Source organism: Ambystoma mexicanum, chromosome 2q (assembly GCF_040938575.1).
Source record: "Ambystoma mexicanum isolate Mex_15411 chromosome 2q, UKY_AmexF1_1, whole genome shotgun sequence".
Lineage (NCBI taxonomy): Eukaryota > Metazoa > Chordata > Amphibia > Caudata > Ambystomatidae > Ambystoma > Ambystoma mexicanum.
Genome location: NC_090924.1, coordinates 749,005,801 through 749,032,626, shown reverse-complemented (window position 1 = coordinate 749,032,626; position 26,826 = coordinate 749,005,801). Strand labels below are relative to the sequence as shown.

Here is a 26,826-nt window from a genome sequence, read left to right as displayed (position 1 = left end):
CTTCCTTCCTGTTACCCAAGCTACTGTCCAGGATACCATCCAGTCTCTTCATAAGGGAGACACCTGCCCTGCTCACATCATAAAGATTTGTGCCCCCAGCCTGAGCCCCATTTTGACAGACTTTGTCAACACATCCTTCAAGTCCTGTGAAGTACCAATTAGCATCAAAGCATCCTGGGTCACCCCTCTTCTAAAAAAAAAAAAAAAAAAAAAAACTCACTGGTCCCTGTGGTACCCACCAACTACGGGCCCATTACAAGTGACATTCTTACTCAAAATTCTAGATCATATTGCCTACCTTCAATCTCAGCAATTCTTGGTACATCATTCCATCTTTGGTCCCAGACAGTCTGGTTTCTGACAGAAACGCAGTACCAAAACGGCCCTCTGGCAGTATCCGAGACACTGGCAACCTAGCCATCCTCCCTTTTCATGGACCTGTCAGCTGCCTTTGACTTGGTTGAGCACGATCTGCTCTGCAAATCTCCCCTCTTTCATTTCTCTACCAAGGTGGTCTGATGGATCAAATCCTTCCTAAGTGATCGAACATCTAGAGTATTCATTGACAACCATGCAGCTGATCACCTCTCTGTCCTCCTTGGTGTCCCACAATGCTCTTGCCGCCCCCACACTTAATAACCTTCTCCAAGCCTCTCTTTGACATCCTTGGCTCTCTGGGTATCACATATACCAACTTTGCAGAAGACACGCAAATTCTCATCCCTACCTCTGGCAACTACACCAATAACTCCGACACCATCAACAAAGATTTTAGCACCATCCATAACTGGATGGCTACCCATAACCTTTGTCTTAACAATGATGAAACAGAGTAATTATCGTGGGATCTCCCTCTTGCCTAAAATCTCTTGACCCCACCTACTTTTCCTTCCTCATTGATGGCACCGGCATCCCCGTTCTCAAACACGCCAAACCCCTTGGGGTACACTGTGCCGCAGAACTATATATGGCCAGGCACATCAATGCTCTCGCCTCCTCTACAGCCCACTCTGCCAAGCTCATCCCTCTAAGTAGACAGTTCCTGAGTCAAGACAATTGCCTTGCCCTCTCAAGAGCCATTATCTTGAGAAACTGCACTACTGCAATGTCTTGTTCAAGGGCATGTCCGCTTCTAACCTGGCAAAGTTAGTTATTGCAAAACAAAGCTCTGCATGCAGTTCTGGGCCTCTGCATATCTGACCACATCTCTGCAACATGTTGTGAGGTCCACTCGCTACCAAAAAAGTGCTTAATGACTTTAAAACACTTTCTATTGTGTACCACTGCATCTATAATGAAGCCCCCCCCCCAATACTTGAACAACCGCATCACAAGTAAACTCCATTGTCGCTCCCTCAGCTCATCCAACCACCTCACCCTGGTTGTCCCATACTTTGAACTTGCCAGAGTGGGAGGGGTGAGCTTCAGCACTACAGCCCTATCTCTCTGGAATTCCCTTCCTTTGCATATCAGAAATTAACCCTCTTACCCAGCCTTCAAGAAACATTTGAAAACCTGGCTGTCCAGTAAGTGCGACTAACTTTCTGCTGGATCTGCTTCACTATATTACAGACTTACCACTGCCCTATTACCTTGGTTGTCTGTTATTCCTTCACCTTGTTCCTTCTGTACAAATGCTGTGAGACCTGTGGGTCTGGGCATTACACAAATGTAAAAATAAAATAAAAAGTTTTCAGGCTCCTCGGCCCCCCTCCAAACAGGAAACCATCCAAGGATGACTGAAGGAGATGCACCTGGATAGATTCATCCTCCAAATTGCCCTGTCCGCTAAATCCACTGGGTTCATCGTGGACATCCACATCTCCTTTCAGTAACACATCAACAAGAAAGCCAAACCTGCATGGAATCAGATCATGGAGGTGCGGTTGTGCTGGAAGGCAGTGTTCTCCGGTCCAGGCCGCAGATGGAAGCCGGCGAGCAGTCGCAAAGCTGCAGGAAACGCTGGGGGAACGTGTGCCTCATTTGGGAAGCTGATCCAGCAAAGAGGATTTGTTGCAAAGGCACACCAAGAGTCAGCGATGCAGTGAAGGACCAGTGAGTCTACCCAAAGTTGTTGGGAACTCCGGGGTGTACCAACATGCATGTGAACTAATGACTGAATGTTCAAAGATTGCGAATATGAACAGCATACCAAAGTGGTTGAATGCAGACAAAGCCCAATCCTATTTCAACTGTCCGATAAGCAGAATATTTGAATGCTGGTAAAACAAAGTGCAACAAGAAACCATAAGCAAGTATAGGTGCATGAGATGCCAAGGTGGGGGAAAACTGAAGCAAATGTTACCATAGGCAAATATGGCAAGCACCTAAGAAAATATGATACTGTGATCCTCAAGTGAAATAAGAGCTATCCTGGCAAGCAGAAATACCAGGCACCTGAAGTTATGTAAGGTTTGGGCATTGTGGGGAGATACCTGTTAGTGAGTATACCAGGTGATCTGAGAAACTCACAAAAGCCCTGGCAAGCAGAAATAACAGGCACCTGGAATTGCACAAAAATTCAGGTACTCTGGGAAGATACCTGGCAGGGGAGTATACCAGTCGATCTGAAACACTTACCAAAAGACCTAAAGAAAAGCTGTTATGGAAATTGTTTGATCAAAGTTAAGAGAGACAGTCTTGCAATGTCTTGTTTGACCAAGTTAAAGGAAGACTGTTAAGGAATTCATTATTTGAACACGAACATTGTGAGTCCAATATAAAGATACAAAAAGAACTGTTGGATGAAGAGACACTTTTTGCCATCCTACCTGAAAGTCCAGGGGAAGGGAACAAGGATCTTTTCTTGGAAGTTATTTTTGGTTGAGTTTTTCCTTTTATTTGAGATTGTGAACACTTTTTGCCAACACCCAATCAAAGACATTTCCTTTCACCCTTTGTTATTTTTGTTTCTATTGTGAGGGTCAGCTTAGAATGTTTGGAACACAGGGACAACGTTTGAGTTACTGACTACCCGTCCCTGACAAAAGCTTAGTTTTAGTTTTGATGCAGTTTTAAGAAACTAATGGTGGCAACAGTAAAGACAGGCACAAGCGATCACAGTTCAAGGGCATTTATTGAACTGTATAAATGTGTGAGAAGAACATCTAATCTGAGCCTAAATCTAAGATGGGAGCAAGCTACGACCATCAAATAAATAATTAGGCAGTCCTAGTGATGTCTTGTCAATTAGAAAGTGCCTATACTAAAAAAAATCTATTACCAACCCTTACTGCTAAAATACAAAATAGTGTGGGATAATGTTCACCAGAAAAGAAAGACATGTTCACAAAATAAGTCAGGATGGTACAACTGGGGTCTCCTTTCCCCACATTTTTAGCACGGGGGAAGGTGGTATTCTGGAGCACAGCAAACTTCTAAGCTTCTTCAGCACAAGCTTACAGTTAGTTTCCAAAATATCAGGGCCTTCTGTGGCCAAGTCTTTTCCACAAAGTCTCTTACCTCAGAGGACCTGATGTGCTATAAACACCAAAACAGAAGTTATTTTCAGTTTTTCTTCATGTCGGGTGGTTTCCTTTCAACCGTGGATCCCCCTCAACTGTGCTCCGATCCTTTTGCAATGGTGGCCTCCCTCAGCCTGGTTCACTATGGCCTTTAATTCCCAGTATTATCACCTGTAGTATTCAAAAGTCTCAATGTTCTTTCCCACAACTGTTCACTGTGGCCATCCCTCAGCCAGGTTCACATTTGCCAGTTTTAACACAGTTCCCGTAGTTGTAACAGGACTTACTTCCCATAGATTTTTACAGCCACTAGTTAGGCTTCCTATTATGCCCCCCCAGTCAGGCTTCCTCTTAAGCCCCCCAGTCAGGCTTTCTTTTAGCATCCCTGTCGGGTTCTTCCTTGCCTTAGTTCTCAATTTCACAATTCATTAGAAAGCGGGGCACCCTTCACCTAGCTTTCTCTTGACTATGTGTTAAAGACTTTTGATTGAACAAAGGGTTTTACTCAACCTTTGTATGACCACATTGACCTTTTGGGTCGTGCTCTCCTAGGGCCTCCCGGTATCTGTAGTTTCATAAAAAAAGGGGAAAATAGCCAGTGTCTTTTGAATGAGCACCCACATGGCGCCGGACACTCTGCAGCTGGACATTCCTTGTTCTCTGTTAAAAGTTCAGTAACATACAAGTTCTTTGTTCACAGGTTCTCTGAACTCATATCATGTTGACGTTTGCAACCTTTGCGCAACACAGTCGGGCTCCCCATCGTTTCTCCCTCCGACTTACTGGCTTTGCTGAACTCCTTGCCGTTTCTGGTCTCTGGAGTCAAGGATGGTACCACGGTAGCAAGCGCATCTCCCCGCCTTGGTAATTAGAGTGGGAGGGCCTTCTGCACTGACACCTGTTAGACCACACGTCAGCTGTAGTTCCCGGTCTTATGGTTCCTTTCACAGAGGCTTTGCGGGTCTCTGCCAAAAAGGGCAACAGCACTTCCCTCTTCATCGTCCTTTCAGGTCTTGCAACCGTTCTCCTCCATTTGAACTGCCTTCCTGGAATAGCTTCCTCCTTGTGCGTTTTGCCTTGCTCAAAATGTGCTTTCGTGCTCTGCCTTTTTTCCCTGCGGGGAAAGGAAAAGGCTGTCAGGTGTGTGTGGTTATTGTCAATTGCCTGACTCTGTGTGACCCTTTTGTTGGGACATGTCGGGTAACGGCTCTGGTGTTAGTCCGTTGTCTTTCATGACGTGCAAAGTGTTTGTTTTGGAAGGGGGGGGTTACAGCATCTAAATATCCAACGGGATAGGATGGTGAAAAGGTGTTATAAGGAAGGGGGTACCGCATCTCGCCCGCCGGTACCCCACTTCCACTCTCGAGGACCCCCCCCCCAACCAGGCCTCCCACACTGGCCACCCCAGGATGGATCCAATAGCGATGGACGTGTCCTGCCCACGTGGATGACAGAACCCTGGGGACTAGTGAGTGAGACACTTTCAGGGTGCTAACAAAAGGAAATTTGTCTGTAGAATAGGGCTAGAGAGGCATTTCTCCAACCCATTTTTGGTTAATGAAATGTCTGATTTTGAGAGTAATACAACCTTTTGTCCGCCTCTCATTGCTGATACCTCACAGTACACAATCCTCTGGGAGTCCGACCATTTTTAGACTGGAAACTAACCTACCCTGAAGAGAAATGGCCAGGAAACAATGCTTCTCTGCTAAATTCTGACCTAATAGAACACAATCACAGTGGCAATCAGGAATGTTCCCACGCGTCTGCAGTTCAGGAAAGAACTGAAAACACTTCTCTTTAGGGAATTCCTTTGCGCAAATAATGTAAATCTGTCCCCAGTTCTAACACCGCTCTGGACTCATGGTAAACCGCCCTCTGGTTCCTTGAACTCTTATACAGTGCTCCATTGCTCTCTAACTAGGTTTTTACTACATAAAACACATAAATGGGTAAACAAAAGTAAATACTATTGCCAACAAAGCACTTAAAATGAAATCATCTGGAACAATCTATTGGCAGATACATGGTAACTAAAAATGAAATTAACAGACCTGAAATCGGAAACAATTGTGTAAAAAATTAATTGCTGCTAAAAAAGAATGGACTTATCAGTACTGTAATAAGGAGAGGCAGAATATGGAAAACATTTCTAAATAATAAAGCATAATGGCATGCTAACAAGGGAACAGTTAACACTGAATCTGCTTTCCATTAAGGTTTGTGGAATCCTTTCACTGTCAAATATCATGTTTTTATTGACTAGTGTTCAATGACACTGATTGATTTAGGAAGATTCAATCGATATCTGCTGTGTGCTAATAACAAATAAGAACTGCCAGAACCTGTCTGGCCTTTTCTCCACCTTCTGCATCACAGTAGACTCCAATCAGAACTCATCTATTTTTCTTGCCTTTCTTATAGGAATATGCACACATTATGGGATCTTCCTCGGGTGGTAATGGCCCAGGAGGCCCAGGTTATGGGCCCGAGCAAACCAAAGGCCTGAAAGCTGGCCCCTGGTACGATTACCACTCATTGAAGCCACTTGAACAAGGGCATATTGCTGTTGGCACCCTGAGTTAAACTTTTGGGTGTGAACAGAAATACATTTGTGTCAATCAACAGGGCGCAACGAGCGCACGACCAGCTGATACACAGTAAGGCATGTGATTCCTCTCCTAACATTGGCAGCCATGTAAATGGAGGCCGGACTCTGTGCAGGGTCCCTGCTCCTTTTCCATAGCAGCCAAGGGAAGGGGGAGGTGTGGTGTCACCACATGAGGTGAGTGTGGGCTGGAGGAAGAAGGGCTCAGGTACAAGGTGGTGCCGGCTTGCCAACGATAAGTACTGCAAGCCGCAGGGATGGTGTTGGGGGGTGTCTCCGCTGCTAAGGTTGCTCCGAACCTGGACTTGGATTGTAAGATTTAGCCTAGTTTTGGAGAAATCTGATTGGTGGGCACACCCGCAGAAGGTGCTAAGAAATTGTACAACTGTAAAGATACCAATAAAACCTTGTTTAGTCCACACACGTTTCTTTTACATAGCCCTAGATAAAATGGCATTGTGTATGTTGTATAAAAGACCCTTCAATGCAACAAACAACAATCTGGTAATACACATGCATTTCCTGCTGTTTAATCAGGAACATATCAAATTGATGTTTCCTACATTTTGTGTAATATTTTTAATTTCAACAAATAGGAGAAAGCATCAATTGTATATGCTTTTGGCAGCTGCGAAATTATCCCGAATGGGCACCTGTTTTTTTATATAGTCAGATTTTTTTTTCTCACAATTCCCGTGTAATATTCAGCAATCTAGAAAGCCTATACGAAAATCGCAATCAAAGTTCCGAATATTAGAGCTAACTGCAAGGTACATATTACCGTACAGCAACATGACATAGTGGGGAATGATTATAATCTAAATAAAAACCATGAAAAGGGAATACAATTGCCACTTTTAGCTCTTACCTTGAAACCTTTAGATGTGCTTTAAAAGGTTAGTACCATTTCATGTAATAGAGAAAACATTGAAAGTAGGAAAATAATGTTGTAAAAAGAGAATACTTTGGTTAAACCTTTTACTACCGTACTTTCTCTTTGAGTGCACGTTTTTCACATTACAAAGACATCGAATAAATGTCATTGAACAACACGGATTGTTCCGTTTTTCATCATCTTGCACATTAGGTCAGTCTCATGTAATTTATTGCACCGTGATCTCGTATAGAACAACTTCTGCCCCTTGGGTGACCTCTTGGAGTATGGTTCTGGAAGTGAAGTGAAGGGGAGGAGAGGGATGTGGTGTTTAGTGCAGGCCGAGCGTATCCGAGTCCTGTGTGGCGTGTATGCAGAGTGATCGATTAGTAGTCAGGGCCGGAATACTGGGAGCTCTGGAACAAGGGTGGGCCATGTGGTAGAGATTGATTACATTGTGTGGACATTCAAAGCTGGTTCTCCCTGGCTCTGCAGTGGGTAGTGTAGTGGTTCTGCTAGCAGGCATTAGGATGCAGAGTGTGTGTGAGTATTCATGTATGTAGTGTAAGATGTTGAGAGATTGAAAAGGTGCAAATCTGAGCAGGTAGGGAGGACGCTGCTGCGTTTTCATCTAGTGGCTGTGTAGTTTCCTGAAGAAATGGACAGATTTATTTGGTTAATGTAAATTGGCCTCCTTCCCCATCCAAGATCAAATAGCATGCCGAGGTGCTAGTGGAAGCGAGTGTACTCTCCACCCCCACAGGCATTATTACCATTGTATAAGACAAACCTCTGTGAGATCTCTGATCTTTACTGGGGTCTCAAGCACCCCTCTCCCTATGTAGAAGGTGTAGCAGAGAAAAAACAGAAGGCCCACATTTTCCATATTGTTGATACTGGAGTCTCATGAAAATCTAGAAAACGACATAATCATGATCAAAAGAGTACTGCAATTCGACTATACCACGACTCCACAGAAAGATCTGTGCTAGTGAAGCGATCTGACCCAGGCACACCCACGCTCAATGATGAGCTCATGCTGCCTTATTTTCCCAATTAAGGAGGCGACCTAAAAGCCTCCAAGCAGCTGTTAATGAACTTCTTAAACATTAGCAGCCTCAAAAGAATTCAGTGCTTTTATTTTCTTCATCTTATGTTTTCACGGAAATGGGGACAAATGGAGCAGTAAACGCACAGGTGTGTTGGACCCCCAATGCCCATGCTTCTGAAGGCTAGTCACTACAAGTAATGGTTTGGTGATGGCTTATTGCTGGTTGAAGACGGATATTCGCCGGATGGTGTTAGCAAGGTTTTGTCTGAAATAGGAAAGCATGACCTACTCGGAGAACAATTTCGAAACTTTTTAGGGGAGCAAAGGGATACCTGATTACGAAAGTGCCTTCCAGCATTACACTCTAAACTTAACATAAGAGCCCTAAATGCTTGCACCACTATCAGCAAGTTGGGATCGAAGGGCAAGCAAGTTTCTGCGGTCAAGCAGGACATGACCTAGGACTGGATGTTGAGGTGGGTATGCGTGCCCTGTCTGTTTCTAAAAGTACAAGCAGTTCTGCCACAGGAGAGAAGCTGTTTCAGCAACTTGCATGCCTTCGAAATGCTTTCTAGATCAAGCTGTCTTCATTTATTGAAGGATACCTAGGATATTTGAGCAGCACGCTTTCTGCGTGTGTAGTCAGAAGTCGAACATTGAAAAAGGAACAAGCGAGCACATCTATTTGCCTACTGAACGTCCATAGGTTCCCCTCCAACTCTTTTTTTTATAAACATTTACTAAAGTTTATGGAAAAATATACATTGTACGTATGCTATCCTAAATTTAGGATGCGCGTGCTTCATTTCTGGATGTGATTCGGTGGGATGAACCTGGCATACAGGAGAAGTGGGGTGCCTCTGGCAATCCTCTCCTTTGTGTGTTTTTAAACTTTCTATTCGTTCATTTAAATTTCAACACACATTGCAGGTGCAATTGAACAAGGGTCCCAGGCTTCCATTAAACTACTCGGAGCATGGTATCATGCACTCTGGAGACCCATGTATCTTTGTGTGATAATGTGTGCATTTAGATATGTATCATTTGGTTGTATGTGTGCTGTATAAACGCATGTTCTGCCTTTTGTTGAGTTGCATTTTTGTCACAGTTGAAAACTCTTTTCCTGGAACCAAAGTACTTCAAAATGAACCGGGTAGCACAATACTTAATCCCACATGAACAGCTTGTGCTGATCTTAAGCCACTGGGTGTCCTTTGTCCCCTTTCTCTTCCCTCAAGCCTGTCCTTTCTTTTGTTGCTTCTTTAGTCATGCGTTTTCTTTCTCCTGCTGCAGCAAATAGCAGCGCCCTGCCACATCTGTTTCCCTGTTTGAGAACACTGGAGTACTGACAGGCTTTTTGTTTCCTTTGTGTTTACAGTGATGGTGCAGGAAGAAGCGGGACCTACATTCTGATTGACATGGTTCTCAATAAAATGGCAAAAGGTGGGGCTTGATAATTTTGTTGTTTGTAGTGCTCACGTGCACTTAGGTTTGTTAATGAAACGGAAATGTTGTCGGTCTGCTGTGTACACTGGAACGCCACAGACTAAGGAACTATGGAGTTCCACAAATTGAGGGCCTGATTTATAAAAACATGTTACAGTGGTGCAATCCCATTTGAAAACACGTTGTAAATCAGAGCCTTAAGGATCAAAGATTGTTCATGTTTTGTGAAATGGTCAACATCTTTACTTTATACATGTATGAATATCATTGCATTTACACGCGCGCGCGCGCGTAGCAGCATTGTCTTTGTCATCCACTCGCTGTACTCTCTCCCTACTCGTGTCATTCTTATTGCCTCCTCTGCTTCCTCACTATTCTTCACCCTCCACATTCTCTTTGTATTCCCAGCCCCTGCATCTGCATCCCACTTAAAACTACAAAATCCCTGCTCATCATGCCTGCAAGCATGCCACTTTCATGCCATCCCCCCAGCTGCACCGAATGAAAAATAGCATGCTGCTCCAGTTTACATTCAGCTCGCCGAAAAGCCAAGTGCGTCCCAGCCTGCACAACAAGCTCAAAGCAATGGTAGCCCAGACCCTGGGAATGCGCTCGGTGACATCATGATGGGAAAATCCCGAGTGGAGGGGCCGGGCCTGTGTTGTCTTGGTGGTCACTGTATTCTTGCTTGTACATTAATAGCCGGTGGTTCTTTCAGCCCATCATTTCACATAATCTAAATCGGTGACAGGCTGGTTTAGGGTGCTTCCTTGGCCACAGAGTCGAAAGTCAAACACACATGTTATTGCCATAAGCCTCTTTAGATTTGTTGTAAATTATGAGACTTCAAAAACGTGTGTGCGAACATTTAAAAAGGCGCACATTGTATTTCCCAAAATTCCACTTTGGATGAAAAATTGTATAGAGGTTTGAGATCAAGAGCTTCAACAGTCAGGGGCCAGACAACATACACATACATGGGTTATGTTTGTGCACAGTGATCAAAGGGGGGGGGGGGCTGCAGGGTTTGTGAGGTCCCATTGCAGCCCTGGGTGAACGTGCAGATCTGGCTGACACCATCACTCCAATCACTGGGCGGACTCTGATAACTTCGGAACCAAGGGCAGTGCAAATATATTTGCATCACTGGGCAGTTTGCTGTATGTCTTTATCCATCTGAAAGTCTAACAGCAAACACACAAAACTATTAACCACAGTCAAATTCAGTGTGCTGTCCGTGTGCCCCTTCCAAAAACAGTCAAGTGTGAGTTTAGCTTTTTGGCAGACTGATTCCCAGGCGTTGAACAATGGTAATAGCTTAAACAAGCATGGTTCATAGTGAGTTGTTCGACAGACATAGTGTCGAAATACAAAAGTTTCGACACAAAAGGATAGAAAACAATTTTTTCGAATGCATTTTTTTGTGCGGGTGGGGGGGTTCCCCCCAAACCTCTGTTTTTTAAAGAAAAAACAAATAATTTTACTATACGAACCCAAAAAAAAAAATGTATATAAAAAAAATGCATTCGAAAAATTTTTTCCCGATCCTTTTGTTTCGAAACTTGTATTTCGAAACTTTGATGGGACACCAACAAGCATTGGTAATGCCAACAGTTTGGACATTTGTGTAGGCTAACATTTGTTTTTCTGTTTATTTGTAGTCCTGAAAATCATCCATTCAGCCCACACTGTTGGCCCTGCCAATGCTTGTTTTTGCAAGGGAATCTACCTCCTTCAGTACGTAGGATGTCGCCATGCACTTTTGACCCAACAACAGCTTGTGACGCCGTCACCACATCTTGAGTGACAGGACCCCTGCCATTGTTCACTTTTGATGAGGTCCACTTTGCCCCCTGTGAGGTCCACCGTTGGAGAAATGGAATAAGTAGCCTAATTCGCAATGCAATGTCATCAGAGGAAATGGCATAAAGCTAGCAGTCCAAACACGCATGTAAGCCCAGGGGGAAAGTTTGCCCCCTGTGATGTCCACCGTTGGAGAAATGGCATAAATAGCCTGATTCGCAATGCAATGTCATCGAGGAAATGGCATAAAGCTAGCAGTCCAAACACGTATGTAAGCCCAGGGGGAAAGAATGAGGTGGGCAATATTAGAAGTGTCACTGCATCTTATTGCGCGTCTCCTAAATGAATTTGCCAATGAATACCAGTCAGCAAGAATAACAGCCGTTCCCTGTGAGAGGCGCTGAACTTGGGCCTGTCACTGATGGGTAGGCCTTCGTGACTGACGGAGGATGTTTTATGCACTTCTTATCTTGCCCGGTCCCAGACGAACGATGATCCTGGAAGCAATTCTGTAATGAAAGCGTGAACTTCCAGGCAGCCTGCGGCTTACGTCAGCACGCTGCATGAACGCCTTACATCAGCACGCTGCACGAACCAGGGCCGTCACGAGGTGGGTGCAGGGGGGGCAAACTGCCCCGGGCCTCCCGCTTGCTGGGGGCCTCGCGGCCCCCTCTTCTAAGTGGAAGGCAACACAGTCTCCCGTGTCCTTTATTCACACGGGGACCGTGCTGCCCCTGCAATGATTTTGCTCTTTCTTGTAAAGCCGTTTGGCTCCGCAACAAACAGCAAAATAATGGGAGACAGCAGGGCTCAGAAGTGAGCTCTGCTGCCTCCCGTCATTCAGCTGAAAACGTGGACACGCTGACTGACAAGAGAGGACTTCTCTCCTGTCAGTCAGTGTGTTCACGTTGCTCAGCGTGACCACACTGACTGACAGGAGAGGAGTTCTCTCTTGTCAGTCAGTGTGTTCATGTTGTCAGTGTGACCACGCTGACTGATGGGAGAGGAGTTCTCTCTCGTCAGTCAGTGTGTTCAGGTTGCTCAGCGTGACCACACTGACTGACAGGAGAGGAGTTCTTTCTTGTCAGTCAGTATGTTCATGTTGTCAGTGTGATCACGCTGACTGATGGGAGAGGACTCCTCTCCTGTCAGTCAGTATGTTCATGTCAGCGTGATCATGCTGACTGACAGGAGAGGAGTTCTCTCTCGTCAGTCAGTGTTCACGTTGCTCAGCATGACCATGCTGACTGACAGGAGAGGAGTTCTCTCTTGTCAGTCAGTGTGTTATGTTGTCAGTGTGACCACACTGACTGATGGGAGAGGAGTTCTCTCTTGTCAGTCAGTGTGTTCACGTTGCTCAGCATGACCACGCTGACTGACAGGAGAGTTCTCTTGTCAGTCAGTGTGTTCATCTTGATTAGAGAGGACTCCTCGCTTGTCAATCAGTGTGTTCACGTTGCTCAGCGTGACCACGCTGACTGATGGGAGAGGAGTTCTCTCTTGTCAGTCAGTGTGTTCACTTTGCTCAGCGTGACCACGCTGCCTGATGGGAGAGGAGTTCTCTATTGTCAGTCAGTGTGTTCACATTGCGCAGCGTGACCCCGCTGACTGATGGGAGAGGAGTTCTCTCTTGTCAGGCAGCATGTCTAGGTGTCGGCTGCGTGGATGCTTTTTAAGGGTGCATGGAGGTAACGTAAGTGTTTTTTATTTTAAATTAAAAGTATATGTGTATTTAAATTAAATTGGTATGTATATGTGTATGTATGTATGAATGCATGCGTGCATGTTGATGTTTGTGTCAATGCTGTGTTTGGTTTTACGTATACATGCATGTATGGAGTTGTGTAACTGGTGGTTGAATGCATGGGTGAAAGTGTTTTTTGTGAGTGTGTGTTCAGCACCATCCCTACATGTAGCCACCCTGGGGGCCACTTCATTAAGGGGTGGGCTCGTGGCATCAGAGGTGCACCTAGGCTAAAATGTCAGGGGGGAAAGGGGACTAATACTTCAAATGTTGGGAGAGGTGCTAACGTCAGTAGCTGTGAGGAAGGGGCAAACTTCCTTGTGTGGGGGCACCTAAAATCTTTCCACTTTTCGAATGAGACTATTCTGGTGAAGCTTCAATGTTACAAGCAGCTACCTCTTGCCTTCATTTCTGAAACATCACACTTAAGGACTGCTGTGAGAATGAGATGTCTCATGTCACCACTTCCCTTCTAATCACTCCCCTAGCATGCAAGTGCTAACCCCACATCACGATTTCAATTACCTAAAACTGTATGGATATGAATGCAGGTACTAACAGTGAAATGACTTCTCATGGCCATGCTTATCCCTATGGCATTCTCACCCAGTCCCTGTCCTCCCCACCCAAAACAACTCCTCACTGGAACTGTTTGGGCTAGCTTTAAACATGGCTAGCCATCAAACTTTGCCCTCAATGTGCCTGCAAGTGTTTCCTCAAAGGAGTCTTCTAAGAGTTCTTGACTTCATTGGAGTTGTAAACACGTAACTGGTGTAATAAAAATGTCTTAATCAGGTCTGCCTTTGGCCACTCAATTTAAAAACACCCTGCATGTCTTTCGCTGAAATTCTTTTAAAAATAAGCATTGGCAAAGCCAACAGTTTTGGCTTATGTATAAGTATTAGGCATTTACGAGGCACTGCTATTAGCTGCTCAGGTACTCAAACCATTTTGCACTGGCACTATCAATGGCCAGCTAATACCAATACAGAAGTGCCTTTGCCATGCCTACACAAATACCCAAACTGTTAGCATTGCCAGTGCTCTTTTTGCTTTACCCTTGATGCACAGGACTATGCATCAAGGTTAAAGCAAACATACTACGTGGCTAAATTGGCCCACTTTGAATGTAGGCCAATCTAGCCAGTAATAACACTTATGGTACACAGTCAGCCTGGATATACTTTCTGTGGCATGGCATTTTTACTGGTTGGGAATCCGTACATGGTAATAATGGCAAATATTGATGCAGCCTGCTTCAACATAATTAGAACAACCAGCATGAATATATGTTTATACTAGCATATCCCGTGTGGAAAGGCGGCATGAAATGTATTGGAAAATGTTCCTATGCACAATTTGTGATTTGCAACTATTGGGAATTTCCATGTGCTTCCATACAAAACCAATTGCAAACTGTGTGGATTTCTACCCAATTTTGCAAAGAAAGTGCTATAAAATGCATACTTTTAACCCAATGTTTCAAACATTTTCTTGGGAGTGAGAACCCCCCCCCCAAGCCACCCTTTGGTTTGGGCTCCCTCACTGTGCTCTGTTGATCCTGACTAATTGGAACAAACATTTAAGCCTCTTAAGTTCAGAAATGTACCAGCCTCCACTGTACATCATTTGTCACTGTGTATTATGTGTGTTTTAATGCGCAAACAGGGGCAGGGTGCTCCTTAATTATATGATATGGCATTTATAACGTGCCTGTACGCAAGTGTTTCTAGGCGCGACAAGGAAAGGAGGGAGAAGCAAAAGAGTAGGACAAAACACAGATCTTACTAGGCCTTGTGTCATTCAGATCGTACAAGAGCAGGGAATGGGGAGGGGAGAAGTGCCGAGGGTGGGGTAGGATGCAGAAGTGCAGGAACAAAGTAGAAACAAGAGTGCAGCCAACTGGTGGCAAGTTTGAGTACTCATAAGTGTAGCCGACGGGTGGACAATACGAGCAAGAGCGGGGACTGTAGGGTTACAGATACAGACCACAAGTGCAAGGGAGCCAAGAGGCAGTGTGGGATTGCAATAGGACGTACAGGCAGGGACCTGGGCCCGAATTCAGAGCTTGACCAGGTGACCAGTGCATGGATCAGGCAGGTGATCAGCAAGGGAGAGGAAGAAAGAAGGCAGAAGCAAATAAACAGGTCTTGAGGTGCTTCCGGAACCGGAGATGGTGCTCCTCGTTTTTAGCGAGGCAGGGAGGCTGTTTCCAGAGGGAGGCCCCAGCCGAAGAAAGAGATCTGCCCCCAACTCTTTGCTTGGAAAAGTGATTGACCCTCAGAGAATTGGAGGTGGCGCAGTGGAGAGCTCATGCCATCTTATATATATTTATTCATATGATAAAAAAGTTAGTCTGGCATGAACCTTTCTTCAGTAGAGAAAGTAGTAATAAACCATATTTGGGATCCTGCACACAAACTCAAGGGTAGATTTCTCAAGTCTCCTGTGTGCGGATATGCCGCCGCTGGCCGAGTGCAAAAAACTGTAAGGGGGCCTCACCAAATGTTTTGCCCCGGGCCTCACCACATCTTCTGACAGCCCTGGCACGAACTCATGGAAACGGAGCTCAAAGAGTTCCCATGAGGAGGAGATTTGGGCGGGGAGTGGCAGGATTGTGTGGAAATGCCCACATGGATTAGGATTAGCATGGCTATGGGCAGGCAATGGTCGGGCTCATAACCAAACACCTATACACTGTTTGTGTCTCCTCAAATGTCATTCCCGTGTCCCTCGTCATATACCATTCCTCCCTAGCATTCAAGTGGGCATTGTTTCCAGATTATTGCCTGGCGAAAAATCTTCATTTTAGACCGGTCACTATTGGTCCGTCGTAATCAAACATGAATACACATTAGACTGATGCATTGCCAGTCCAGAACCTAATCCAATCATTAGGGCACTAAGCCATGCATTGGGAGCTTGAAGGAATTTCTATCTAAATAGCCTTCCAGGCAAAATGCCCTTTACAAATTATATTGGACAAATCGGGTTGGTAGATATGTCATTAACATTAAATGGTGTCCACATTCCATACAAAACAAATACGTCAAGGTTATTAAATTAACTTCAAGATTGCCATTGCTTAATTTGAATGGTCTCTGACTGTCTGTACATCGTATGATTTCCATTCCCAATGCCCCAAATCTTGAATACCGTTTTTGCTAAATATTCCCCATTTGGTCCCAAACCGCTTGCTGTGGCGGAGTACTCAATGCCACCTTTGCCACAATGTTTGTGCACCTATATTTAGCCTCCTTCCTGGATGTGATATGTCACAGGCAATTAGCAGTTTCTATTGCACCCTCTAGGTAGCATGAGTATGCTGCTGTTGTATTGAGTTCCTCATATGTAACATGCCGTGTTCATCTTCTTGCAGTTAGGCCGCAGGGTGTATGTGGCACACAACATGCTCCCTCGAATGTTGTGTTCTTTCAAGACCTCGTTCAAACCGCTCTGGCCTCATGTTCATACAACCCCAGATTGTAACGTGAATTTCTACTTTGCAAAACTAAACATACTTCTTGCAAATACACGCGGAGTTTAAGAAATGGCTCTCCACCCGTTATCCCTTTTCTTTCTTTTGGTGGTCTCCATTAGTGCCAAGATGCTTTCGTTGGTTATTATGTAAAATAACATGGGCCTGGTTTACAAAGCGTTTTTCAATGCAACTTTGCCATTGGAAAACACTTTTCTAAATCAGGCCTCTTAAATGAACATTGTATCTTTTGTGGTTTCACATCTCCGTACTCTTCTACAATAAGTCCATTTAAAGGGCACTGCCTACTAATTGGCCAAAGGATTGGATCCGACCATGCCAGTGCTGGCTTAAGAACTGCAAACCATGTTGCATAGCATATGAATCAGACATGCATTTATTTATTGTATTTTTTACATTTGTATCACGCACTGAGCCCAAAGGCATCAAGGCGCTATGTGGATTACCAGTTACATGCGTAATGTTACACTGGGGTGGTGGGTGGTGTGATGCGGCACCCAACCAACTCTATTCGAAAAGCCAAGTCTTTAGTGCCTTCTGGGAGGCCCAGTAGGATTGCATGGCTGGAGGAAGGCGTATCGCAAGGACCAGAGGTTTCTCATATTCATGAAAAACGTTATTTTCATGGCTCTTAAATATTGGCACAAATAATGCCGTGTTTCACTCTGTTGTGTTTCTTCAAAGCTAATAGTTGCACGGTGCACAATAGCACGTGTCTTACATTCTGCGATGTCCTAGAGCAGCTTTATAAGCGAGGGTTCATTTGATTGGCTGCCATCACGCACCACCTCACGGGAACATCAAATGCAAAGACATCTGTTCCTCGCCAATTGACTTAAATATGTGTCCGTATAGATTGATCAGGTGTGACTCGCGTTCTAGTCGAGGGAAACGAAACATCGTACACCACGAAGTTATGCCATAGGAAGCCATAAGCAAGTATTTCCCTTTCTGGATGCTTTATCCTCCCACTGTGACATCTTGTCAGGAGATTATGGAATTCATAATCCACTGCTATCACATTCCTGCAAGGGATGCAGCATTTAGTGCACCAGGCGCGTTGTTTCTGTTTGGATTGCTTTGGGCCGAGCATAGAGGGAATTGGCATCTGTTTAGGTTGCATGTAGCATGTCGATCCCTCCCTCCTCCACTCTGCACTTCCTGCATTGCTGGTCCATATGGAACAGCACAGGAAATAATATAGGGAAGTAGGGGAGGTTGTACCCTGAATAAGCATATATATAATGGGGTGTATTCCACCTCAGAGATTCTAGTTACATCATTGACAATGCAAGCTTCTTCCTTGCTGTTGCTCAAAGGGATGTCACTCAGAACCCCTCTGTGGCATGTAGCCACTCCATTGATTGATACACATCTTGTATCCTATGTATGTCTTTAAAAGATGGCAAAGAGTGTCAACCATTTGACCACTTGCCTGTAAAGCTATTCTACGACACTGCCGTTATTGTGAAAACTGCTAATAACATAGCTCTTTAACTCACAGAGCTAAACAGGAAACGCTGTCAAAGAGAAACAGCAAACGCAGCGCAGGAGAGCTAACGAAAAAAACCCAACCCTAATGAACCCAAACTTAGATATCCGAGTGAACCATCATAGAAGTCTATGAACCCTGCAACACCCTTCCAGACCAACATAACCATTGCAGAGATGGGCCCAGACAACTCCCATACCTAACCCTACTAAAAACGTTCCAGTGTTCTACATGCTCACCCTCAAAACACACACACCACACCGATACTGCAGCAGACACCTAAAACCACCACAAACTGCACACACGCCACAGCACAACGAAACCCATACACAACAGAAAACAAAACCAATTACTCACAAACCATCCCATACACACTCATAAACCAAACGCCACGTTATCCTCACCAACAAAAAACAAACCCAGAAGGCAGTGACCTGTTTATTCCTAACTGAAGCCATCGACAGCGCATCAAAGCTCTCTTGCTCTTTTCCTCAATATCCCACTCAACCCCCCCTGCCCTCCCTCGTTTCCAGATCTGCCAGGGCGCCTGGTGACCAGGAACATGGCAGCCGTGTGCTGTATTAATCACAATAACATCAGCAGAGCATAAACAGTATGTACCTCACATTGAATTGCGCTCTTGTCTTTTAAGCAGACTCCCATCGTGTGAAACACACTGTGCCAGAATTCCAAACACGGGTTCCATACAGAATTGTTCACTATCTCTAAATCCTGGTGCAGCATATTTTCTCATCGGATGATTTTTTAAATAAATATATAAATGAATGTGTGGATTATCCAAGAGGAAGGGGGTGGATAGCTATGTGCATTGATGTATGCAGGATTCTAATATGTCCATGTTTGGTCGCCTCATGTATCGGTCTCTCCGCTATGCAGGGCTCACTGATCTGTTGTCGTTTTGAGTCGTCTGTGTTCATTCACATGTGTTGATGGTAAGTTACCGCAGGTTGCGTTTCACATGAACAGGCAGATATTCCTCATTCACCAGAGGGCAGCAGATAAGAGCGATGTGTGCAATGGTAGCGAAGCATTGTTACATGGGCAAGTCGCCAGATGTGCAGAGAAAGCGGAGTTTACAATGCGTGTCCTTTTCTTTGTTGAAAAATAAATGCCAATTATTAGCTGGTATCAGGCTTTGCTTCTGTGAAAAGGGTGACTTTATTGCAAGAACACTAAGGGACGTCATTTGTCAACTCTATTGAACGTAGTAATGTCAGCTTCCATCTTAACGGCCCGCTCAGAGTTGCACAATACGGGCCAAGTCATGCGAGACTGGCCGCAGAAAGGCGACGCAGGCTTTGCTCCCCGGGATGGCCCTCGGCCGGCCCCCTTCTGTTAATGGGCGAGTGCATTTTCAAATCCCCTGACCTGTCGTCTTGGCTGAAGTTGAGATGGAGGATCAAAGGGCAAGGCCAGCCTCTCGGCCCCGCTGAGGTGGCCCTTTCCCAGGCTGTCGCACTGTGAAGCGGCCAAAGGTTTTGTTCCGAGGGCTACCGAGGCCCGGCCCGTGAGGCCCAGGCCCCCTTTGTCTGCCCTGAGAAGTTTGGGGCCCAGGTTGGGGATGCAGGGCTCATCAGCATGATCAAAGTCCTTAGAGCCCTGGACATGAAATCTTTCTTTCCATTTCCCCCTTTCCCCCCGAGAATGAATTCTGCGAGGCCCAAAGAATGCCCTTTGCAAAGCCTTTATGTGAAGAGCTGGGCCTGACTCGAGTCCCTTCAGAGAAAATGGAAGTGCACTTTGGATCCGAGGCCAGCTGCAGGAATAGCATCTTCCAGCGTTCCTTTCAAGCAGGCTTTCATGGATTAAGTCCCCCAGTCTTTGGGCAGGAACTTGGGATCCTTTGAGCTCTCTGCTCTAGTGAAAGCGAAAAAGAATGTGTTTTAAAACATTTTTTGAAGTGAACGAGGAGCTACTAGATTTCATTAATTGCAATGTACTCAACCAGACAAGGAACTGTGTTTCTGTACTAGCAATTAAAGCAGGGCATTCTTTAACAAACATTAGCTTTAATAAGTCGAAAAAGTAATAGATTTTGCTCAGTTTAAAAAATGTGTTTTATTTATTCGCATCCTTTCAATTAATGTATGTTGCAAATGGTGTGAACATGGCTCTTCCCAATGTACTGTCGATGCAGTTCTAACGCCAATGTTCATAGCAATATATGCTTCTTATGGGAGTGATGATGGAAACATGGGACCTCCATCCCATGTTGTGTGTCTATGAAATGCAGCACAGATATTGCCCTGTTAATTTTACGCAGTCGCTTAGTGTTGGTTGCAGCAGCCATTGCTGACAGCAATCCTTCCTGTACCCAACTTTCGCAGCCATCTTATTGGATCTTACGATCCAATGGAAGGACAGGATTGGATCTTCATTTTTAATAGCGAGAGAGGTCTGCGAATTCCCGAATCCAGGAAAGAATAGCGTGGCTGTTTTCTCCCACCAGACCACTGCGCTTCAAGTATGCCAAATCCTGCTTGGCTTGTTTGCTGAACGGCACGTCGTGCCTTTTCACAATCCACTCAACAAATAATGAGCAGAACGCCAGAAAGGGCACACAAACACGTCCCAAAGCAGATCCCCTCCACCACGGAAGCAGGATTAGGTGGAGTGCTGCTTGATGGCTAAACAGGGCCGCATTACAGATTCTTCTGGTTGTCATTGGCCACCGCAGCTACACACCTCAAAGCAAATTTCCTCCATCACGGAAGCAGGCCCCTTTCCCTTTGCGGGCCCAGTGGCAGGATTAGGTGGAGTGCTGCTTGTTGGCTAAACAGGGCCGCATTCCAGATTCTTCTGGTTGTCATTGGCCACCACAGCTACACACCTCAAAGCAGATTCCATCCACCACGGAAGCAGGCCCCTTTCCCTTTGCGGGCCCAGTGGCAGGATTAGGTGGAGTGCTGCTTGTTGGCTAAAGAGGACCGCATTCCAGATTCTTCTGGTTGCCATTGGCTACCACAGCTCATGATGCTGATCCAGCCTTGCTTGCCAAATGTTACATTGAAGAGCACTTGCTGTGGCCATCGGAACGTTTCTAGAACAAGACGATTCTTTCTACTTGTTTCAATTTGACTGATATTTTGATCATTTTGACGACGACAGAAGTACCTCCGAAAATACAACTAACCCAGAAGAATGTTGCTCAGAAGCCCTAATTATACCATAATTACTTCATTTTGATGGCGCAAGGAGTAGGGCGCGTTGCTTTAATGTTAGCCAACCCAGTGCGCATGCACTCAATTTGCCATTTTCTGATAGATCGAACAGGCGTTTGTTCCTACCGGTTCCCACTCGTCTTCCCTGACGTTTGCTTTGGACCAAGAAGGCACCCGCATCCTATGTTTTACTCGGCTATAGAGCGAGCAGCATGGGGTAGGATGGATTCAGAAGTTTATCTAAGAGTGCCCTATATTGCATTATAAGAAACACAATTTCGAATCTACCAGTAAAGCTTTATTAAGACAAAAAGGAGTTAAATGCCCACGTGTAATGTAGCACATAGTCATTTCAATTAACGAACATCCTCCAGTTCCACATTTGCACCAAACTGAAGTTTCCAACCCTGCTTAGAAGGTTCGCCCCAGAAGTGCAGTATATTAATGCAGATGATTAGTGTGGCCCTTTGTCCGCTTGCCAGGTTACTTTCTACTCCCCCCACCAACACTACAGTTTTGAGAGAAAGGAAATAGCATTTTCTAGCAATTGCAAGTTTGCAGATTCAGTCTAGTAAATAGCTAATGTAATGCTAGTGGCCCTGGTTCTTGCCCCTAAATCAATTTTCTGTGTAGTCTTTTCTATGGCTGCAGAAATATTCCTATTTAGTTTTTAGCTATAGGTGGGGCTCATATGCCAAGTATAAATCCAATACTACTGCATAGAGGTACATAGCGAGGAGGGGCACACCAAGCCCGAGTTGTTTGTAAGTTTACCCACCCATTGAAAACCCATGGCCATGCTAATCCATACGGCAATTCCACACCACAACCTGCCCCTCCTCATGTCTAAGACACCCACCCAGGATCATTTTAAGTTATCGCTATAGCTCGGTAACATCAAACTATGGGCTTTTATGGGACTGTCTTTGTTGTTTCTAAGCAGTCATCTGAAAGGTAATGGCTTAATTGTAATTGTATAACACCTCCCAGGGAAATTGTGTGCTTGCAATCTGTTCTGTGCATTGCATTTCTGTTTAAAAGAACAAGCAATGATAAAGCCAAAGGTTTTGGCTTTAATAGGCAATAGATAGACCTTTTCCAGACGCTGTCATCATATGTCCATGTATTTATGCCATTCAAATAACGGTTGGTTTTTGCCAATGTTGTTGAGAACTGTGATGTGCTATTTCCTCTCTAGGAATAACAAACAGTAGACCATATCTTTGCAACAGCACAATGGAACATTATTTGTGCAATAAACACATGCCTGGCAGGCTGTAGTAGCCTGAAATGACACGGTGGCCGAGTTAAAGGCCCACGCATAGCAATGGAATTGCACAAGGGCTGCTGACCTGAAACAGCCCACCGTGCAGATGTCTGTCAGTAGCTACCATAGGTTGCAACAGCTAATGGCACATGTTATTTCCCATTTTTTCTTTAAAATATACTTTTCCTTTTGTGTAATCCTTATTCTCTGCTCTGGGAAAATGGTAATCTTCCCTCTACAAGTCAAAAAAGAGTGAAGGACAACTACCAACCAGGAGTGAAGCGGAAAGATCTGAATGCTAAGGAAACTTAAACAAAAAATGTTTTTAAGTAAAAACAAAATGCTAAATGCAGTAGCACTTCTTCAGAGATATTCAGAGTTTGGCAGGAGCACGGGCTGGTACAGTTAGATAAAATCCTTGTTCTGCGCAATCTGATTGGTTAATGCACCTGCTGTGGGTGCTAATGACATATACAAAAATTGAGGTTTAGCTTGTCCAAACTTTGTCTTTACAAAAAGAAGAAACCCTACTTCTTTTGGAGTTCCATAAACATGAAGGAAATGCAGTTATTTGTTGCACGCCAAACCTGCGTTATTCACACGGTATCTACAGAGCCATTATAAAAAAATGCCAATTGATTAGGGATGCGTTAAGATACAAGCAGGCAAATTATCATTTCATATTTTACATAAGTTCAACAAGAATCGACATAGACAAGAACACGGAACTTGATTTGACAAGCCTACACTTCCAACTATTCCCAATTGTCGAACAGGCATTGTTTACAATCAGAAGCAGATGTAAAGTACAATGCCATACAATCCATGAATTCATTAATGGAAGCATAGAATGCCTCCATGACGACATTCCCGTTCATCTTCCTTCCTTTATAGTTTTGCCCCTTACTCTCTGTGCCAAGCCCAGGTAGCATGCAACATAGTAGACCTGTCATGTTTTCACTGTTCCTAAATAATTGCAGCGCCAGACCTGTACTTCTGAATACCATAGTTGTTACATATTGCTTTAAGGTATTTACCTCGACCAACCCTATAACCTTGGCAGAAGAACATGATCTGGAGCACCGTCTCTTTGGACAAGCCACAAACTGGGCAGGGATCATTCTCACTAGGGTACCCTTTTGATATGCAAGAAGCCAAATTCAATAGTGCCAATCTAAACCTTAAATAAATGTTATGTGCTGTAACGGTTCATTGATAAGCCACCCTCAACACGGGGACTTCCTTCCCTCCCCACTGAAGTGGTTATACAACAAACCGTTGAACAGATTCCTTTTTAGCCCTATCTCAGACACATATCATGCACCGTGAATGCCTCTCCCCTGAGCTAACAATGAGCCAAGAACCAGGTTCGGTCTACTGGAAATATATTGGTATTTATTTAAATTAACATAAATAGAAATTAGCAGGGAAATGTCAAAACACCACTTTATCTGTGGCACAACACAATCCCCTTCTCTCAGCATAAAGCCCTGCCCCTCTATCTTACCTCCCAATAACATAGATTGCCATAATATTAGCATGAGATAGAATTGTGAATATTAGCATGCCCACACTTAGATAGAATGGGAATATTAGCATGTCCACACTTAGATAGAACTGTGAATAGTAGCATGTCCACACTTAGATAGAACTGTGAATATTAGCATGTCCACACTTAGATAGAACTGTGAATAGTAGCATGTACATACTTAGATAGAATTGAGAATAGTAGCATGTCCACACTTAGATAGAACTGTGAATAGTAGCATGCCCATACTTAGATAGATTTGTGAATATTAGCATGTCCACACTTAGATAGAACTGTGAATAGTAGCACGTCCACACTTAGATAGAACTGTGAATAGTAGCATGTCCACACTTAGATAGAATTGGAATATTGGCATGTCCACACTTAGATAGAAGTGTGAATAGTAACATGTCCATACTTAGATAGAATTGAGAATATTAGCACGTCCACACTTAGAAAGAACTGTGAATAGTAGCATGTCCACACTTAGATAGAACTGTGAATAGTAACATGTCCATACTTAGATAGAATTGTGAATAGTAGCATGTCCACACTTAGATAGAACTGTGAATAGTAACATGTCCATACTTAGATAGAATTGAGAATATTAGCACGTCCACACTTAGATAGAACTGTGAATAGTAGCATGTCCACACTTAGATAGAACTGTGAATAGTAACATGTCCATACTTAGATAGATTTGTGAATATTAGCCTGCGTCGCATCTAGATTGGACTTTGAATGTTAGCATGCCCACACTTAGATAGAATGGGAATATTGCCATGTTCATGCTCGGATAGAGTTGTGAATGTTAGCCTGCCTGCACCTAGGCAAAACCTGAATGACTAGCATGTGCCACACTTAGAATTGTGAACATTGGTCTGCATCGCATCTAGATGATACTTTGAATGTTAGCATACCCACACTTAGATAGAATTGTGAATGTCGGTCTGCATCGCATCTAAACAGCTTTGTTTGAAGGATAGCATGCCCGCGCCTAGATGAAACGTGAAAGTTAGCATGTGCCACACTCAGAATTGTCAACACCAGCCTACGTAGCATCCAGATGAGATTGTGAATGTTGGCATGCCCACACCTAGACAGATTTCTGAACATTCGGCCTGCGCCGCATCTAGATAGGATTAGGAATGCAAACAAGTGCCACGTTTAGACAAACTGTGAATGTTGGCATGCTAAAGGTCAGGTAACCCACTAACCAATATAAGCTCAAACTCTGCATACTTTTTTCACTCAAAAAACTCACACAACCATCTCTTGCACAACAAGCCGCACGCACTTCATAACACTGCAACAACACATAAGCCGGAGCAACAGCACACGCGGACTGACATCAATCCAAGGCTCGCACCAAAGCTCAGTATCTGGTGTATACCAAGCTGAAGCTGGCAACAGAACACCACTCCTCTCACTATCCTACCCCCTCTTCACCTTACTAACCCATCCCACTTTATCATTTGCAGATCCGCCAGAGCACCCGGGGACCAATTCTGTTGGTGACGGTGCACGGTACAAATACCTTTAACATTTAACATAAATAAATCACAAAAGTCAGTTAAAAAGAACACAATCACAATTCTTCACTTTCTGCAAATTTCACTTCACAAATTATTACACTGATCAATAACAAAGGGGCTTATCATGGAATGTTGTGCGTTTTTGATTTTCCTGCAGGCTTAAAAGGGTAGCAATAGGTTTTCAAGACTGATAAAATTACTTTTGGTTTAAAATAAACAAATGGTGATTTAGTGGGTTTTTTTTTTCTTCTTTCAGACCCCCCTTGCTTTGGTCTATGTTGGGAAGTCAGACAGAAGCATTAGAATGCTTTGGGGAGTTTTGGATTTCAGACCCCCTTACTGAAAGGCCTCTGTTGGGGAAGCTGGATAAAAAGGTTGGACTCATTTAAGAACAAAGACACCCCTCTTTCTTAAAAAATTCGGGGTCAGCTGGACAACAAGGATTACCCAATTAATTTATAGGCTAAAATTTTCAGCACACACTGGGAAGTGAGCGTTGTTAATTTCGAATTTTAACAAAATTCACCCCGTAATGTTCTTCCAAATGGGGGATTAATTAAATTAATATTTTTGGTTAAATAGGCCAAGGATCTACACGGTTTTGCCATTACACCCACCCACCAACCCACTATAAAAGGGATTCAGGGTGAGCAGACTCCCCCACCTTTTGGTTTCCCAGGGCCCAGTTCTACCTACATAGCAAGGCTCTGTTTAAGGTTCAGGAAAGCCAGCGGCATCGCTTGACACCCTGGAAAGATAGCTAATAACAAGGGGGGTCCTGGGAGACTCTCTGCCAGACATGAGTCCTGGTTACAAGAGCCCTTCCCAGAGTCTTTAGCTCACTATCTTTCACAGAGAAGAAATATCCCAAACATATCAGTCTTTGTCCTGCCCTGGGGCAGTCCAGCACCGAAATACTAGGCAATTCTCCTCTGAACAAGAGTACCAACAGCAACCCCAGACACGTGTTTCGGTCTGGTTGAACCTCATCAGTAGGGTGTAGCTGTGCCTCTCTAAGAATAGTGAGCAAGGGGTCCACGTCTGGATTCCCCTAGTAACTTAGGGTGAGACCCAAAGTTAATTGAAATATGCTAATAATAAGGGGGGTCCTGGGAGACTCTCTGCCAGACATGAGTCCTGGTTACAAGAGCCCTTCCCAGAGTCTTTAGCTCACTATCTTTCACAGAGAAGAAATATCCCAAACATATCAGTCTTTGTCCTGCCCTGGGGCAGTCCAGCACCGAAATACTAGGCAATTCTCCTCTGAACAAGAGTACCAACAGCAACCCCAGACACGTGTTTCGGTCTGGTTGAACCTCATCAGTAGGGTGTA

At 44.4% G+C, this 26,826-nt stretch overlaps 1 protein-coding gene across 2 annotated transcripts in view; it reads left to right on the top strand.

Annotated features, from left to right (window-relative positions):
• Positions 1 to 26,826, top strand: part of PTPRN2 (protein tyrosine phosphatase receptor type N2) — a 3,479,756-nt gene that overhangs the window by 3,398,378 nt on the left and 54,552 nt on the right. For both annotated transcript variants that reach the window (XM_069647979.1, XM_069647978.1), the window contains exon 21: positions 9,376 to 9,440. In XM_069647979.1, the coding sequence (XP_069504080.1) occupies positions 9,376 to 9,440 (65 nt within the window). The remainder of the gene's footprint in view (positions 1 to 9,375; positions 9,441 to 26,826) is intronic.